Source organism: Haliaeetus leucocephalus, unplaced genomic scaffold (assembly GCF_000737465.1).
Source record: "Haliaeetus leucocephalus isolate CR32 unplaced genomic scaffold, Haliaeetus_leucocephalus-4.0 Scaffold339, whole genome shotgun sequence".
NCBI classification, from domain to species: Eukaryota; Metazoa; Chordata; class Aves; order Accipitriformes; family Accipitridae; genus Haliaeetus; species Haliaeetus leucocephalus.
This window is the reverse complement of record NW_010972775.1, coordinates 22,629,267-22,644,190: the sequence shown is the minus strand read 5'-3', so window position 1 is coordinate 22,644,190 and position 14,924 is coordinate 22,629,267. Positions and strand designations below refer to the sequence as shown.

The 14,924-nt window shown below is 52.7% G+C and overlaps 1 protein-coding gene across 1 annotated transcript in view; it reads right to left on the bottom strand.

Moving 5' to 3' along the window:
• Positions 1-1,728: 1,728 nt before the first annotated feature.
• The window catches only part of CORO2B (coronin, actin binding protein, 2B), a 30,960-nt gene continuing 17,764 nt past the window's right edge, over positions 1,729-14,924 (bottom strand). The window contains exons 3-12 of the mRNA XM_010572120.1: positions 10,406-10,522; positions 6,185-6,334; positions 5,639-5,803; positions 4,917-5,033; positions 4,714-4,818; positions 4,254-4,350; positions 3,594-3,706; positions 2,747-2,837; positions 2,495-2,634; positions 1,729-1,965 (exon numbers count right to left, since the gene is read on the bottom strand). Coding sequence (XP_010570422.1) covers positions 1,834-1,965; positions 2,495-2,634; positions 2,747-2,837; positions 3,594-3,706; positions 4,254-4,350; positions 4,714-4,818; positions 4,917-5,033; positions 5,639-5,803; positions 6,185-6,334; positions 10,406-10,522 — 1,227 coding nt within the window. The 3' untranslated portion in view covers positions 1,729-1,833. The remainder of the gene's footprint in view (positions 1,966-2,494; positions 2,635-2,746; positions 2,838-3,593; positions 3,707-4,253; positions 4,351-4,713; positions 4,819-4,916; positions 5,034-5,638; positions 5,804-6,184; positions 6,335-10,405; positions 10,523-14,924) is intronic.

The following is a 14,924-nucleotide window of genomic DNA, read 5'->3' as shown; positions in this document are numbered from 1 at the left end:
TCCAGTCCTGACACCAAATGCTAACGCAGTCTTCAGCACAGAAAATGAAGGAAATAAAGCTTAAAGCTCTATTTCCATCTCGGCATCCCTCGCGCTGCCCTCTTGCTCGCATGCCTGGCTGCAGTGCCATGGGGAGCCAGGGCAGCTGCAGAACCACTGCATTTTACCTGCAAATTTGGGGCTGGTTTCAGCATAGGACATTTATTAGAAAGATGGGGACAGACTTTTTAATAGGGCCTGTAGCAATAGGACAAGGGTTTTAAACTAAAAGAGGGGAGATTCAGACTAGATACAAGGAAGATATTTGTTACGATGAGGGTGGTGGGGCACAGGAACATGTTGCCCAGAGAGGTGGTAGATGCCTCATCCCTGGAAACATTCAAGGTCAGGTTGGATGGGGCTCTGAGCAACCTGGTCTAGTTGAAGATGTCCCTGCTCATTGCAGGGGGGTTGCACTAGATGACCTTTAAATGTCCCTTCCAACCCAAACCATTCTCTGAGTCCACGATTCGCCTTTGGCTGTTTCCCCCATCCAGCAAAGTCCCTCCAGCAAGCATCTCCCCCCGGCAGCACTCGCCTTGCCAGGGAGCCCAAACCAGCCAACCCAGCCCAGGGCAAGCAGAGGACACCTTTGTGCACACCCAAAAATGTCCCTTTGGGTCCCACCACCCTCTCTCGGTGGGGGCCAGCGCTCATGCATGGCCTCTCAGCAGAGAAAGAAAGGAGTGGGCAAGGTTTTGGTATCTTGAAAACATTTTATTTCATCACTATTCCATGGTAGCATAAATAATAGGCAATGACAGCACATTGAACGTAAAGAGGGGGAAGCAGTGGGTGCAGGGCACGATGTGAATTAAGAGAGGAGAAACCGTTGCACTGGTAGTGCTGGGCAGATCAGCAACTCGATTTAGTGAAAATATATATATAGGTAAACTAGCAGTATTTGGTGTCGTTCCCTGTGCTACAGGCCTAATCCACAAAAACTCATGATTGTACACATGTGCTGAGCCCATCGAGCACCCACACAGTTTCAGCATCCCCTGGGTCCATCCCTTGGGGCAGCACCATGGTGTCTGCCTGGGGACCCTCAGGGCGAGCCAGGTAGCATCCTTCCCCCCTCCCTGTGGCACTGGCACATGTCCCAGCAGACTGGAGGAGGGTAAATCCCTCTTTGCAGAGGGAGCAAAAATCCATCCCTGCTTAGAAAACCCGGCCCCTTTTTTTTTTTTTTTTTTTTTTAAAGAAGGCTATAGGTGCATGTGCACGGATGCATGCACGCACACATACTTGCACACGGAGCAGCTCCCTTCCCCAGGCTGTAGCCTGGGGACACTCACAGGCTGCTCCTCCCAAAGCCTGGCCATGCTGGAGCCCACCCAGCAGCACCACCACCATGGGAAGGGTCCCGGGCCACCGCCGTGGCAGCGTGCTTTTGTGAATTAAGCCCTTCCTGCACCCCGTTCCAGTTCTGCACCCGCTGTCACATTTTTGCATAGGAAAAAAATTAATAGCAACAAAGCATCGCGCCTTCCCAGGGAGTCGCCGCCGCCTCGGCTCCCCTGTGCCGGTTATTCCCGACGGAGGGGACACAGCTCGTCTACTTACTCCAAGACCATCGCTGGGGCACGTGGATGCCCCAGCTGCCTCTCATGCAGTAGCCTTCGGTTATAGCGGTTTTAGTGCTAGACAAGACTAGGAGGACGTATTTCCAGTTAGCGAGTGGGCTCTTGGCAGGTCACTTGACTTCTGGCTCATATTCTGTGTAAGTGGATACAATAAAATTAAAGAGCAAGTATAAACAAAGAAAGTTTATTTATAAAACGTCCCTGGAAGTTAATTATTCTTCGGGCTGTTACGCAAGTTTTTTAACTCCAGCTGTAGCTGTCGGATCCGTATGTCTTTCTGCGAGAGCTCGTCTTTCAGCCGCCGGATCTCGTCCTGCTGTCGGAAGAACATCCGAAGGAGCTGAAAGGGAAGGAGGGAGCTGGAGGGACCGCTCCAGCCACTTGCCCCCAGGGCTTCGCCCTCCTGCCAGCCCCTGGAGCCGTGCTGGGGCCATTTCATAACTTGGCTGCTTTTGCAACACGACCACATCTGCCATGCTGCCTGCTCTCTCAGATTTAATATTTTACCCCTCAGCTTGGGGATACCCTACACATGCAATCTGCAAACTCGGCTCTGGCAAAAGAAATGCCTTCCAGGACCAAGTGCTGATGTTTCCCCAGCACTGCTGTATGTTGTTCCCAGAGAAGGATTTTAATTAAAAAAAAAAAAAAAGTTTAGGAGCTTAACGTCACTCCTTTCAGTTGCTCTGTGGTAAATACGGAGCGGGATGCTTCAAGTCACAGGGAAACGCGGTGACTGGGTACCTCAGTTTGGGAGTACAGGCAGAGACCCGCAGAGTGGCGCCTTTCCAAACTGCACCCAGAAAATGTCCCCCCCAAGCCAGCCACTGTCCCCTCCCGTGCCCCATGCCGGGGCCGCGCTGCCCTACCTCGTTCTCTGTCCGGGGCGGCACGTTCTCCAGCAGGTCTATGCCATTAACGACGACGCTCTTCTTCTCCCTCACTGGTGCCTTAAAGACAATTTTGGATGTCTTCTTGTAGCCCTCCTTCAGCGACATCAGGATGGGATCTGAGCGGGGCAGAGCGCGGGAGGGGGTCAGGGAGGGCTGCGGTCCCATCCCACTGCCCGGCTGTTTTCGGGGCTCCGTGCCGCCCACCCAGCGCAGCACCGGGGGCTTTACCTCTGTTCACCCCGCTCAGCCATTCATCCGGCGTCAGGGCTGGCTCCGTACCCGGAGTCATCGGGTAAATGTCCTCTTGGTATGTTTCTGACTGAAAACACGGGGAAAGAAAAGCAAGTGCCTCCGTGAATCTGCTCACGATTTTAACTACACGTCGCAATGTGCTGCAAACGATTGCGCTCACTCCTTTGGCATGCAGCAATGCACCCACCCAAGGCATCTGGGGAAGCAATAAACTGGTGTTTGCACCATTAAGTTAGATGAGAAATGCCAGCGCTGCCTGCTCAGGGCACACGTGGTGGATCTGGGAAATGCTGGCTTGGCCACTGGCAGCAGCAGTGCCAAGGGGCCGTAGGAGGACGAGCGGCTGCTGAGCTGCGGCAGAGCCCAGGACCGGCTCCTCCACACAGCCCTGGCCGGCAGCTGGGTTTGCTTCCAGCTACAGATGGTGCTGGGAAGGCAAACGCCAAACCCTGCTCCAGGTCCACCTCTGAGATATATTTTTACCAGAAACAGCCCCCAAACCTCAGGTGAGACAAGCCCCTTCCTGCCCGTCGCAATGGACCAAGCTGATTTTGCACAAATCGATTGCATCAAGGCCAGGAGCAATGCAGAGATGCATTTTCTAAAAACATTCCCATTCAGCTTTGGGTAAAACCCCCATGGAATCCCATGCCTGGGAAGTGTAATGACTGGGAGGTCTAAGACTGGTGCAAAGAGACCCAGCGATCAGACTGGTCAGCAAAGCGGTGCAAGCGGGGGCATCTCCATCACACTGGACCCACTTTGGACACCCCCATATGCCACTTGCCCCAGCCAGCCTGTTCCCACGCCCCAAGGGACTCACCCTCCTCGGCACAATCATCGAGATGGGTTCGATCAGCCCCTTGAGGGTGACAAGCTTGTAGAACCGAAAGACCTCGCAGGCCGACACGTCCAGCCCGTGCTTCGGCATCACCCCTGCGGAGGAGGCACAGACAATAACCCCCGGGTGCTGCGAACCCCAGGCAGCCAGCTGGGACCCATCCACCTCCCCAGCACGGAGGACCCCAAAAGGTCCTCGTTCTCCATTTGGAGACCCAGATCCTTGCTGAATTAATCCCTGCCATCACTCTGGGGACCTGGGGCATAGACCTGGGCCATACCGAAGGCGTTTGCAGGGACATTGGGAAAGGCATGAGCAGCTTTTATTCAGGACAAATCACATGAATCGCTGACTGATGTCCCCTGGTAAAGCCGTGGCATGTGTGACAGCAGGAAGGGTGTCACCGAGCGTGCGCCTGGCTGGGACCCAGCCCCAGCCTGGCTGAATCACTGCAAGAGGAAGAGCACAGCAATGGGAACACCACCCTGCAAGCACTGCAGCCCTGTGTTGATGCTCCAGAGCTGGCACAGTGCCTGCCAAACCCATGCCAAACCCATTTGCCTGTGGCATTTAATTAAGCGCCTTCCATCATCTACCTTTTGCATGTTCAGAGCGAAGGGTCAGCAGCACAGCCATCCTTACCCAGTCCTTTTTGCGGTGCTGGGGAGCGAAACTCCATGAGATAACTCAAGTAGGGCTTTTCCGAGCCGATCTCATAGTACCGAATGTTGCCATCGCCCTGGAGTGAGTGCAGGGAAGAGGGATGGTTTAGTGCTTTGGCAAACATGAGGTTGAATAAAGACCATGATAACAACCCCTAGCACCCTGTCCTTGGGAAATGCTGGAGGGATACAGGCTGGGGATGCTGCAGCCCTGTGCATCACCCAGCAGGAGGCTGCCCACTCATGCAACACTGGCAGGCACCTCTCCGAACCAGGGTTTCGTGGCCAAAGAGCTGTGTAACACTTTGCTTGGGGCTCAGGACAGCCCTCCTTCCAGGACGGCGCTTCTCCCCCACACAGTTTGCTGGAGAGCGGCCCCTTCACCTCCCCGGGAGATGCCGCAGCTCCCACAGCTGCGGGACGCGAAGCACAGCCCGTACCTTGCCAGCCAAGTACAGCATGTGAGTGTCGGCATCATAGAAAGGGAAGAGGAGACCTGAGAGCCCATCAATCTCCTCCTCTATCAGGGGCATGGACAGGTCTTCCTGCACAACAGGGAAAAGCACTTTATTAACCAAGTTGTCCCGATGCTCGTGCTGAGCAGGGGTCCCAGCGGGGACGGAGCAGGGGTCCTGGCACCCACCTGGTCCCAGAGGGCAATCTGTCGCGTGTTCCAGCGTGACACCCCTGTCGTCAGCAGCCGCTTTGTACTGCCCAGGAAGACCACCCGGTTGACACGGTGGTTCTTGCAGCTGGCCTCCTGCAAGACAGGAGCATGCTCACCGCCAGCCACCCCCCCGCTGCGGCCCCCAGACCTGACCCTCATCCCAGGAAAGCCCCTTCTTTGGCAGGTACCCCAACCTGCTGCCCCCCCAATGCCTCTCCCGCCTCATCCCGGTGAAGCATCAGCTCCGTGCTGGTGGGGTGGCAGCCAGGATGGAGGTACGGTGATTCAACACCTGTCCCCTGTGCAAAATGAAAATGCCTATCATCTCCCTAAATATTAGATATCACCTTTACTGAGAAACCACTGTCTTCCTCCAAACTGTGGCTCTTTCTGGGACTTTCTGCACACACACACCCTGCCTAATTTCTATTTTCCACAAATCCTTACTTAATAAAAGAATAAAAGCTTCCAACTCCCATGCTTGGAATGAAGCCAAGCCCTCCCCAACACCTTCACCTAATTTTAACAACAAGCAGAGAATTACCTGCAGACATTGACACATGCACAACATCACATCATGAGTACGTACAGTACCTTGCAAATGTTTTTATGTGTTTTCAGTGGGATTCCTCCCTAAGATCTTATTTCTAACCCCCCTATCCCATGCAGCACACAGCCCCCCGGCATGAGCACCGCACCTGCAGGACCCTGCCGGAACGCGGCTCCACGACCCGCAGCTTCTTGTCCTTGCAGCTGGTGGCCAGGAGGCTGCCATCGGTGTTGAAAGACATGCAGAGGATGACATCCGTGTGGCAATCGATCATCTTCACCGGCTCCCCAATGTCCAGGTTCCAGATGAGGACCTGTGGGAAGCGGGGAGGCTGCCCTGGCATCTCCACTCCAGGAGACCCCCCACCCCTGCTGCAACCTCCACATCTGCTTCAGGCATCTTAATATCTCCTATTTTGGCTGAAATCGCCCCCTCATCCCTTACAGACCCCCCTTCCATCCTCCCAGGGCCGCCCTGCAGCTGCTGCTTGTGCAAAATTACAATAGTCCTTAAGACTGGGTGCAAGACCCTTGCATGAGGGAAGGTACTGTCTGCTGCAGACACGGTGGGTCATTTTATTCCAGCCAGCAGGATCCTGCCCTGCCTGCACACAAGTGACTCCCACCTGTGTCACGAGCAGGGAAAGCCTTTGCAAGGGCAGTCCTGGGCAGCAGCCGCGCGGGGCAGGGCTCACCTTATAGTCATAGCCAGCGCTGAAGAGGATGTTGTTGGTGGTGGGATGCCACTCGACGAGGCCGACGCGCCGGCTGTGCCCATACAGCTCCAGGACAGCCTCCGTCATGTTCCTCTTCAGGCCTCCCTCGGGGATCTCCCAGATCCGCACCTGCGGGACGGGGCGGGCGTCAGGATGGATTTGGGAGCCCCAGGAGGACCCTGACACCCACCCAGGAGGGCTCTGAGCTGCTGAATCCCCACGGTGCCCCAAGGCCAGCAGCCTCATCCTGCACCCTAATGGATGTCCTGGGGTTGATCACACCTGGACTGCGGGTGCTGAGGAGAAGGACCCGATAAAGCCGATGGAGCGCTTCCAGGGGAGCGGGGCCAGGAGAGACCCCCACCGCCACCAGTGAGGAGAACCTGGGTTAAAAACAAGCCAGAAAAGCCTCCGCACTGAAGGTGCTTGCTGAACAAAAGGAGGCGGTGCACTGGGACAGAATAAGGCTTCTGTAGTGTCTCCTCTTCAATTAAACAGCTCCACATAATACTATCAAAGAGCGGTTAGAGATGCTTTCATCTTCATGGCAGGTCTCTGGTATGAAGCCGAACTGACACGTCACATATATCTAACCCCACCTCGGCCTGCTCCGTGCCCGAGCTCTCTGCACCCATACGAGCAGCAAGACCTGGGGTCCTGCCAGCGCTGTGGCTTCTCAAAGCCTTCCGAAACCCAGCAGCGTTTGGTGGTGCATACATGTCCCCACGTTCAGGTGAAGAGATGGAACGACTGAGCTTTGCACTCTCATCTCCTCCCCATGGCAGGCTGCCTTGGCCAGCACACTCATCCTTCTCAGAGCCTTCATCTCATCCCAGCTCTATCAGTTACAGACACACCACAACGCTTTAAGTAACACCCATTAAAAAAGCCAAACCATATCAAATGCAGCACACAGCCTGTGCAGGTTCCCTTTCGCCTCCTCCACCAGCATCTCAAAAGACAAGCTTGCCTTTGGGCAGATGCAGTGGCTGGGGCCATGCTGCCCCAACGAGCTTTGCTTTGGAAATAAAGCTTTTCCAAAACGTAGGGAATGTCTGGGAGGCTGCTACCCAGGGAGGACTGATCCTGCTGTCCCTTTGGTCGCTTCTCCCTCTCTTCTCCAGCACCCCCAAAGGTGACCCCATCCAGCCGGGGGCTGAGCTACAGCTGGGGCAAGGGGGGCAAAAGTTAATTTGCAATATCGCAGCGAAAAAACTGCATAAGGACGTACAGGTGGAGTGGTGAGTTTTCTGCCTGAACCTGCACATTTAGAGGTGGAAGACGCTGCTCTTCAGGTTGCGTGGCATGCAGAGGAAACGGCGTTATGACAGAGACATGGTTAAGAGGCTGGTTTGGCTCGGAGGGACAATTCTGAGAGCATCAGCGGTTTTCAAACAATGCACAACACGAGGAACAAGCAACACGACCCTGATTGCTGGGTGTCAAAGGAACCGGTTACGAAAGCGGCGGCTTACGAAACGGCTGTTACCAAACCTCCGGTTGCGCCTCGCTCCAGCGATCTGCATCCACAAGGGCTCTGAGCGAGCTCTGCATGCCGCAGAGGTGCCTGCTGCATGCTCGCTGCTTGGGGGATGCGGCATCAAACCCGGGGGGGTGGGACATGCAGCGTTAGGGTCCCTGCATCGTCAGGGTCTGCTCAAATAAGAGCTACTTCTTGCCTTTTGCTGTGCAGGTAGCCTAAAGGATGGTTATTAAATGTGTCCTGCATCTGCGCTCAGCTGGGAATCATCGCCAGGGTTTCGCAGCACAGCATCACCTCCTGCGGTCTGCTCCTAACAGAGTTGCATCATTCCTCGTGTCTTGCAAAAAAAGGGGGTGAGTGCCAGGGACAGGCTATTTTAGGCAGGTTTCCCCATTACCATGGTCACTATGACCTGAAAATAGACGTGTCAGAACTGGTTGCAGTACTAGTGCCATTCTGTTGCCAGTATAGGCATAGCTGGAGCTAACTCAAAAATCAAGCACTGCATTTCACAACCTTGTCCCATCCTGGGATGGAAATGATGCTTTTGGAAAATTCTCATTAAAAAAAAGACCCAGAGGAACAGCCCTAGAAGCACCTCCCTCCCCCTCCTCCCCTGACACCAGAGAGCACAGCTGGGGTGGGACGCAGCCTGTGAAACCAAAGACTTCCTCTCCCAACCCATCCTAAGAAACCTTCTTGATAAAATTTTACCTGAAACGTCCCTTTCCACAATGAGAGGTACCCTGCAAACAAGACACCGTGCTGCAAAATCCCCCCTCTAGCTCTGCACGCCACATCAGCTCACTGCGCCTGAGTGCACAGAGAGCTCCAGCACAAGGAAAATGTGGAGCCTGAAACACCTACAGAGATTGGGGAATTCCCCTTTTAGTCTTCCCACTTGGTTTGTCCTTTAAAAGCTCCTTCCCAAAAAGTCTTCACAGCATTTCAGCAGCTCGCAGCATCGCAGCAGGGACCAGGAACTTGAGAATCAGCCCTGTTGCTAATTGTCCCACAAAGACAAATAATGAATTATCAGTCCTGGTGCTCCAAGGGAGAGCATCAGGCAAGGACAGACACAGTTATCTGAGCAGCGACAGACGGGTATGGATGGATATGGGGTTGATAGCAAGGGAGAAATTACAGGAGGGATTTCAAGCAGAGCGACAACCGAGGTGGGCTGCAAGAGACATCACTCTCCCGCAAGGCAGCATCTAACCATGGCCATTAATATTGGGTGCTGCTGAGATGTGAAATCCTCATCACCGCCTTGGAGAGGATTAACCCATAGCGATGTCCCAGGGACAAGGCTGCACACGTCATCCTCCCTGCATAGGGCATGATGGAGAAAAGACACGAGTCTGGAGCAGGACCGGCTGGCTGCATCACCATGCTCCCCCCAGGCTAGCGGTGCACATGGCAGGTCCTCCATGTCTCCCGTGGCGGTGGTGTCCCCAGCCTGGGACCGGCAGTGCCTCCGGGTGACAAATAGCATGCAAATACTCTGTTTTCTGCAGCTCAGACTCCTCAAGCACCTGAGCATCCTCTCTCATTGATAAAGACTGTTGGCCTGAACCTTGTTAAACCTCCTGGGAGTGAGTGGAGAGCCCGAAGGTGCAGGACCTGCCCATAAGCAGCACCCTGGGCATGGGGTGGCACCAGGAGCCATGAGCCCACCCAGCTGCGGGGCTGATCCCCTCCAACTAATCTCCATCGGGACCCCCCCAACACCAGACAGCCTCAGGGGCAATTAATTTAATTTTCCAGGTTTAACAATGACTCATGAAGTCTTCCCAGTATCCTCCCTCCCTCCCAGTACCCCTGTTCCCCAGCGACTGTATATAAAATGTTATAATTTAAGGTGGGAGACAGCTCACCATGATTCATGGCCATGATCTGCATTTTTTTGCCTACTCGATATCTTCCTTGACAAGCTTTCAGCTAATAAAAAATGCCAATATACTGAACTGGAGAGGATGAGACATTAGGTGATAATACTGTGAAACACTAAGGATCAGGCAAGGCAGATTTGTAACTGGTTAAAAACTGGATCACCCCAAACCCCACCTTCTGCCATGCAGAACGGGTGATGGTTTTTGATCCTCTCCCTTGTACAAAGGCTTTTTTTCCTTTGTGATACAGCCTTTAGGATGGACTTGTTTGCATCCAGAAAATAAAAAGGAGGAGGATGCAAATAACAGCTACGTAAAGATGACCTGATTCATTATCCCCCAGCCTGCAAAGCTGCCTTTTGCTTGTATCACTTGATGGATCAGGCCACGAGAGCAGTTGCAGCCCCTGCGGTCCCCAAGAGCATGAAGGATTAATAATAGCATTGCTGTTGGGCTTGTTAAAAAAAAAAAAAACAAAAAAACCCACAAAAAAACTCATTGTGCACAGCTGTACAGCTTATCTGCAGCAGGGGATGCAGAAAGAGCAGTGCTGTGACGATAAGGGACACTGGGGACAGCAGAGGAGCTGGGCACCGGCCACAGCCCCTGCACCACTGACACAGGAGCCAGGGATTGGCACGGTTTGCCTATGGCTCTGCACCAATCTCTTACTCCCTCTCTGTTCCCAAGACGGCTGAGCCATCACCCACCCACAGTGCCTCCAGCAGCCCCTTCCCATGCCTCTGGGTGTATAAATTGAAGGCAGGAGGGTTCACAGAGCTGCATGACTCCGGGGAGGTGCCAGCCTGAAGCATTGCAGCTCACCGAGGTGTCTTCGGAGCATGATGCGATGATGTTCTCAATGAAGGGATTCCACTTGATGTCCAGCACGTTGCCCTGGTGACCACAGACTTTGGGGTAGTTTGGTTCGATCCGGCCTGTCTGTAATTTAAAATAAACCAAAAAAAGAGGGGAAAAAAAATTCAGGTATAAAATTGGTCTTTTTTAAGGCTGGAGCCTTGTTAGGGGAGAAAGCTCCGTAGCTCGCCCCAGGATGGGGTTTTTGGCTGGAGGAGACACCTGGTTGAATTGAGGATTGGTTTTACCTCATCAGTATTCCCAGGGCATCTGCAGCTGATCCACATATGAGAAGGGGTTTCTGCAAACACAACCCCATGGGGCTACTCTGTGTGAGCACCCGCCCAGCCCCAGCGCAGTAGGAAATCTCTGCATGACCATCTGAAACCAGGGGCAAAAGGGCTGGAAGGGACTTGAGGCAGATCAGCTGTTGGGTCACACATGAAACATTTGGTACTTTCCTCCCAAACTTCAGAAGCGATGTTGAGCGATGTTGTCTGTGTACACCACAGAACAAATCCCCACTGGCTTCAGGATCACAAACACTCTTGCTTAACCAAGCTAATAACTTAACAGTTACACCAGTTGATGGGTTCCTTCCACACGGATGGAAATCCTTGCAAGACTTTTGGGGATGGTCTGGTCTTGCCGTCGCAGCAGAGCGAGGACCTGCAGAGCTCCGCAGCAGAGGACGGCGCACAGCACTCAGCACAGCCTCCCCTTAAGGTTCCCATCGCAGATGGGTTGCAGGAACCCCCTGCTCTTTGCAGGGACCTTGCAGGGTGTCTCCAGGGCTGGCAACCCCACCGTCCTTCCTTCCCCTCTGCTGGCTCCTTGCCGCAGCCCGGAGGTGGTGGCACACTCAGAGCGTGCAAGCTAACTAGGTCAGCACGACACAGCCACTAAATATTTCATAGCCCTTCCAGCCCTGACCTTTTAATGTATTAAGCTCCTGGCTCCATTTAACATGAACAAAGAAACACACCGAGGATAACACGCTGCATTTTTACCATCCGCAGCTAAGGGCAACAGCCAGGAGCGCTCTGGGCAGCCGGATCAGGCCCGGGGACTCACCCCTGCGACATCGCTGCTGGGAAGGTTTATTTGAATTAATTTGCTCCCAGGGAGACGGGGCTGCTAATTGCCAGGTAGCCACAGTGCCCGCTGCAGCACTGCACGGGCAGTCGCAGCTCCGGTGAACACCTGCCAGGACCAGCACGGGATGCACGGGCAGAGCAGCTCTGCCTGCCTGGATTTGGCCAGAGACAGAGATGCAGAAAACTGGCACTCGAGCCACTGAGAAACACAGGCAAACCCAACCCTCCCCAAGCCCACTTTATCAATTTTAAAATTTCATCAGCACTATTATTAGAGTGAAAAGCCAGTTCTTGCTCAAATTACTACAACAGCTCTAAGTCATCCCTTGGACACAGCCCATATAGAAGATGAGAACTAGGCTGGGCTTAAAACACCGGGGACTTAGTTATATGGGTCATTTCAGTTATTGAGGTAAAGTGAAAAAAATAGGTGCCTGCTCTCGCTGCCTTCAGTATGTGAACAAATGGACACCTTCAGCTCCATCGCTGGCTGGGTAACAGGGTCATCGGCAGTCGTTCCCCTCTGCCCTTCAGTACAGTCTCTTACAAACGCTCATTAATTCCCCGGCGTGTGACAGGCACAGGATCACATCCCCATTAGCCAGTCTGTGATGAGCACTTAACGCAAGACTGATTTCTAACTCATGAGCCTCTTTCTAATTAGGGCATGTTACGCAAATTCCCTACCCATATGGCACAGGGTTCATTTTCCCCTCGGTGATTGATACCTGCCGGTGTGATTTTAACCTCCATTAGGGCCAATTTCAGGGGTGTCAGGGCAGGGATGGATGGAAGAGCCGGGATGGGGCAGCTGCGCCTGTCTCCTCCTTCAGCTGCCGACAGCATCACTTCAGCTGGCTCAGAGAGCCTGAATTTTGATCCTTCTGCCCATCAGCAACAACCTGGCTCAGATCTGAGCTGCCACGTCAGCCCTGGACCCTTAACTGCATCCTGCCATCCACTAATGCATTTTCTTCCCTGCATGTACCTGGCAGCTTCGCCCCAGATAAGCAGCAGTGATTGATGTACACAACATTTCTGACATTATCAAATAGCTGAAAAGGCGTTTTCCTGGTTAATGCCCTAGACTTGGGTTTTATCAGCACTATTATAAATCAGTTCACATTTTTAGGAATAAAAACAAGCAAAGTGACTTTCTGACAGTTTTGCCAGGGTGACCCAAACCTCTGGCAGCCAGTGGCTCTGGTTGATGCCACAGCCGGAGGGATGGTCCCCTGAACCCCCCATCCTGGCCCCAAATCCCCCCAGACCTTCATCCCCCCAGGATACTCTTCTTTGCCTAGATTACATCAAGCACCATTGCAAACACCAGAGCATCCCACAGGAAGGGCAATACATTAAAGTACACACCACTTGTGGATTTTAAATTTTCCTTTTACGCAAAGACAGCCCCTTGGGAAGTCCCCATCATGCCAAACCTGCACAGCGGGGACAATGGCCCCCAGTGACCCCCCCCAAAACACTAAGATCTCCGTGCTGGGAGCCAACAGTCCCAGGAAAAGCAAAGCCCAAGAAGGAGCATCGACTGACCAAGTGCCAAAAGTACTTGGGCCATAATACAAGGAAAATCATTAGAGAAGACAAGTCCTTCATTTAAATAAAAAATAAAGTATTTCTGATGCAGAGCCTAGAAAACAGCTTTGATCAAAAAGTTAGTTTTCCACCAAGTTGAATTTTCCAAAGGGGTGGAGGGGAAGATTTAGGAAAATGTTGCTTTTCACTAAAACCAGCTCAATACCTAAAACATTCAGCAGTTGTTTCCTCGGGGCCCTGGTACATCGGGTGCCCCTGCTGCGCTGGGCACCCAGGAGGAGCTCTTTGCCCTGATGGATGCTCGGGACATGGGGTGAGAGCTGCCCATTGCCTGGGGAGACCCGCAGAGCCCCTGGGTCAGCTATGGCCTTCACCCGAACTCCACTGCAAAAATCATGCCAAGAAAAGTTACAAAGAAAAATCTGATTTTTCGTATTCTTTAAGTTTTCCCATGGAAAAAAATTAATTTTGCCCTCTTTTCACAGGTTGGGGAGGAGCTGGCATGTATGGGGAAAGCTCAGCGCTGGAGAGAGGACAGGGTGCTTTGGGTCTCATCCTGCACATGAGCATCATACAGAGCAATGCGTGAGCTGCAGGGATGCAGCCCCTAGGACAAGCAGACAAGATTTGGGAAGGAAAAACCCAAAAGCAAGACAAAGAAGGTGAAGGGAAACATAGCAACGTCAGTGCAACACGAAGCTCTGCCTCCCGGTACCACCCAGCAACCCTCCTATGAATTAACAGGATGCAAAGCACAGCTTTATCGCTTATTATATTAAGTACACTAGCAGACACCGCTTAACCTTATCTAGCTTTCCCCCTGTTTTCATATTTGCATTAGCATGACATTATTAACACACTGTCTAGAGTAGAAATTCATGCAGCAGCTGTTAAATTCCAGGCGGACAGACCTTTTAATGGCACAAGTTAATATGCAATCACTTTAATTTTGAGCAACCAGCTGAGTGATTTCCTTTGCAAAGCAGATTTGATGGGTTTTGTCAAAATTCATTAGGCTTTCAAGAGGACAAACCAGACTCTGGATACTAGGGATAGCTTCTGCCCAAGAAGTCAAGAGGTTTGATTAAAGTTAGTTGAATGCAGCCAGCACGCAGGAGCTGCCACGGTGCCTGCGGTAAGGGACAGCGCCTGTGCAAGAGCAGTGGTGAGATGTGCCCATACCCGGGGCACCTGAAAGAGGAGAAGGAGCCAAATAAAGGAAATAAAAAGAAAAAAAATAAATGAAATAGGGATTCATGCCATAGCTTCCCATTTAGTCATTCTTAGAGGGACCTTGCCAGCAGCCATGCATTAAGCCATGGTGAATCCTAATCGCTGGATCCCTGACCCCTGGCTAGGGCAAGCTCGGTGACCCAGATACCATCTCTTTAGCAAGAGCATGCCATGCTGTGGGGTGGCTCTCCGGGCTCCAGCAGCTCTGACATTTTCCATGGCATGCACTGGAAGGAGCAAACCTTCCAGCAACTTCAGCCCCTCAAAGCCCTCCTTTTGCTGGAGCAATTAGGAGCACTTGAAAAGGAGAAAGTTGTTTGTATTATGGCTGGGGGACAAAGGGGAGAAAGGACCATGAATTTTTTTAAGCTTCTTGAATTCAGTTATTTTGCTGCTTGGTGACTGAGAAGAAAGCCTTCCCCTGGGAACGGCTGGAACAGCAGCGAGGGCAGAGCCCAGGAGGGGTGGATGCATCGCCCCAGGAAGGGGAACACCATCATCAGGAGGAGCTAAGCCTCTTTATTCTTAGAAGCATCCCTCTTAAGCACTCTACATCATCAAAGAGTTGCTGTGAGCAGCGTGAGCTCATGAGTAATTTTGAT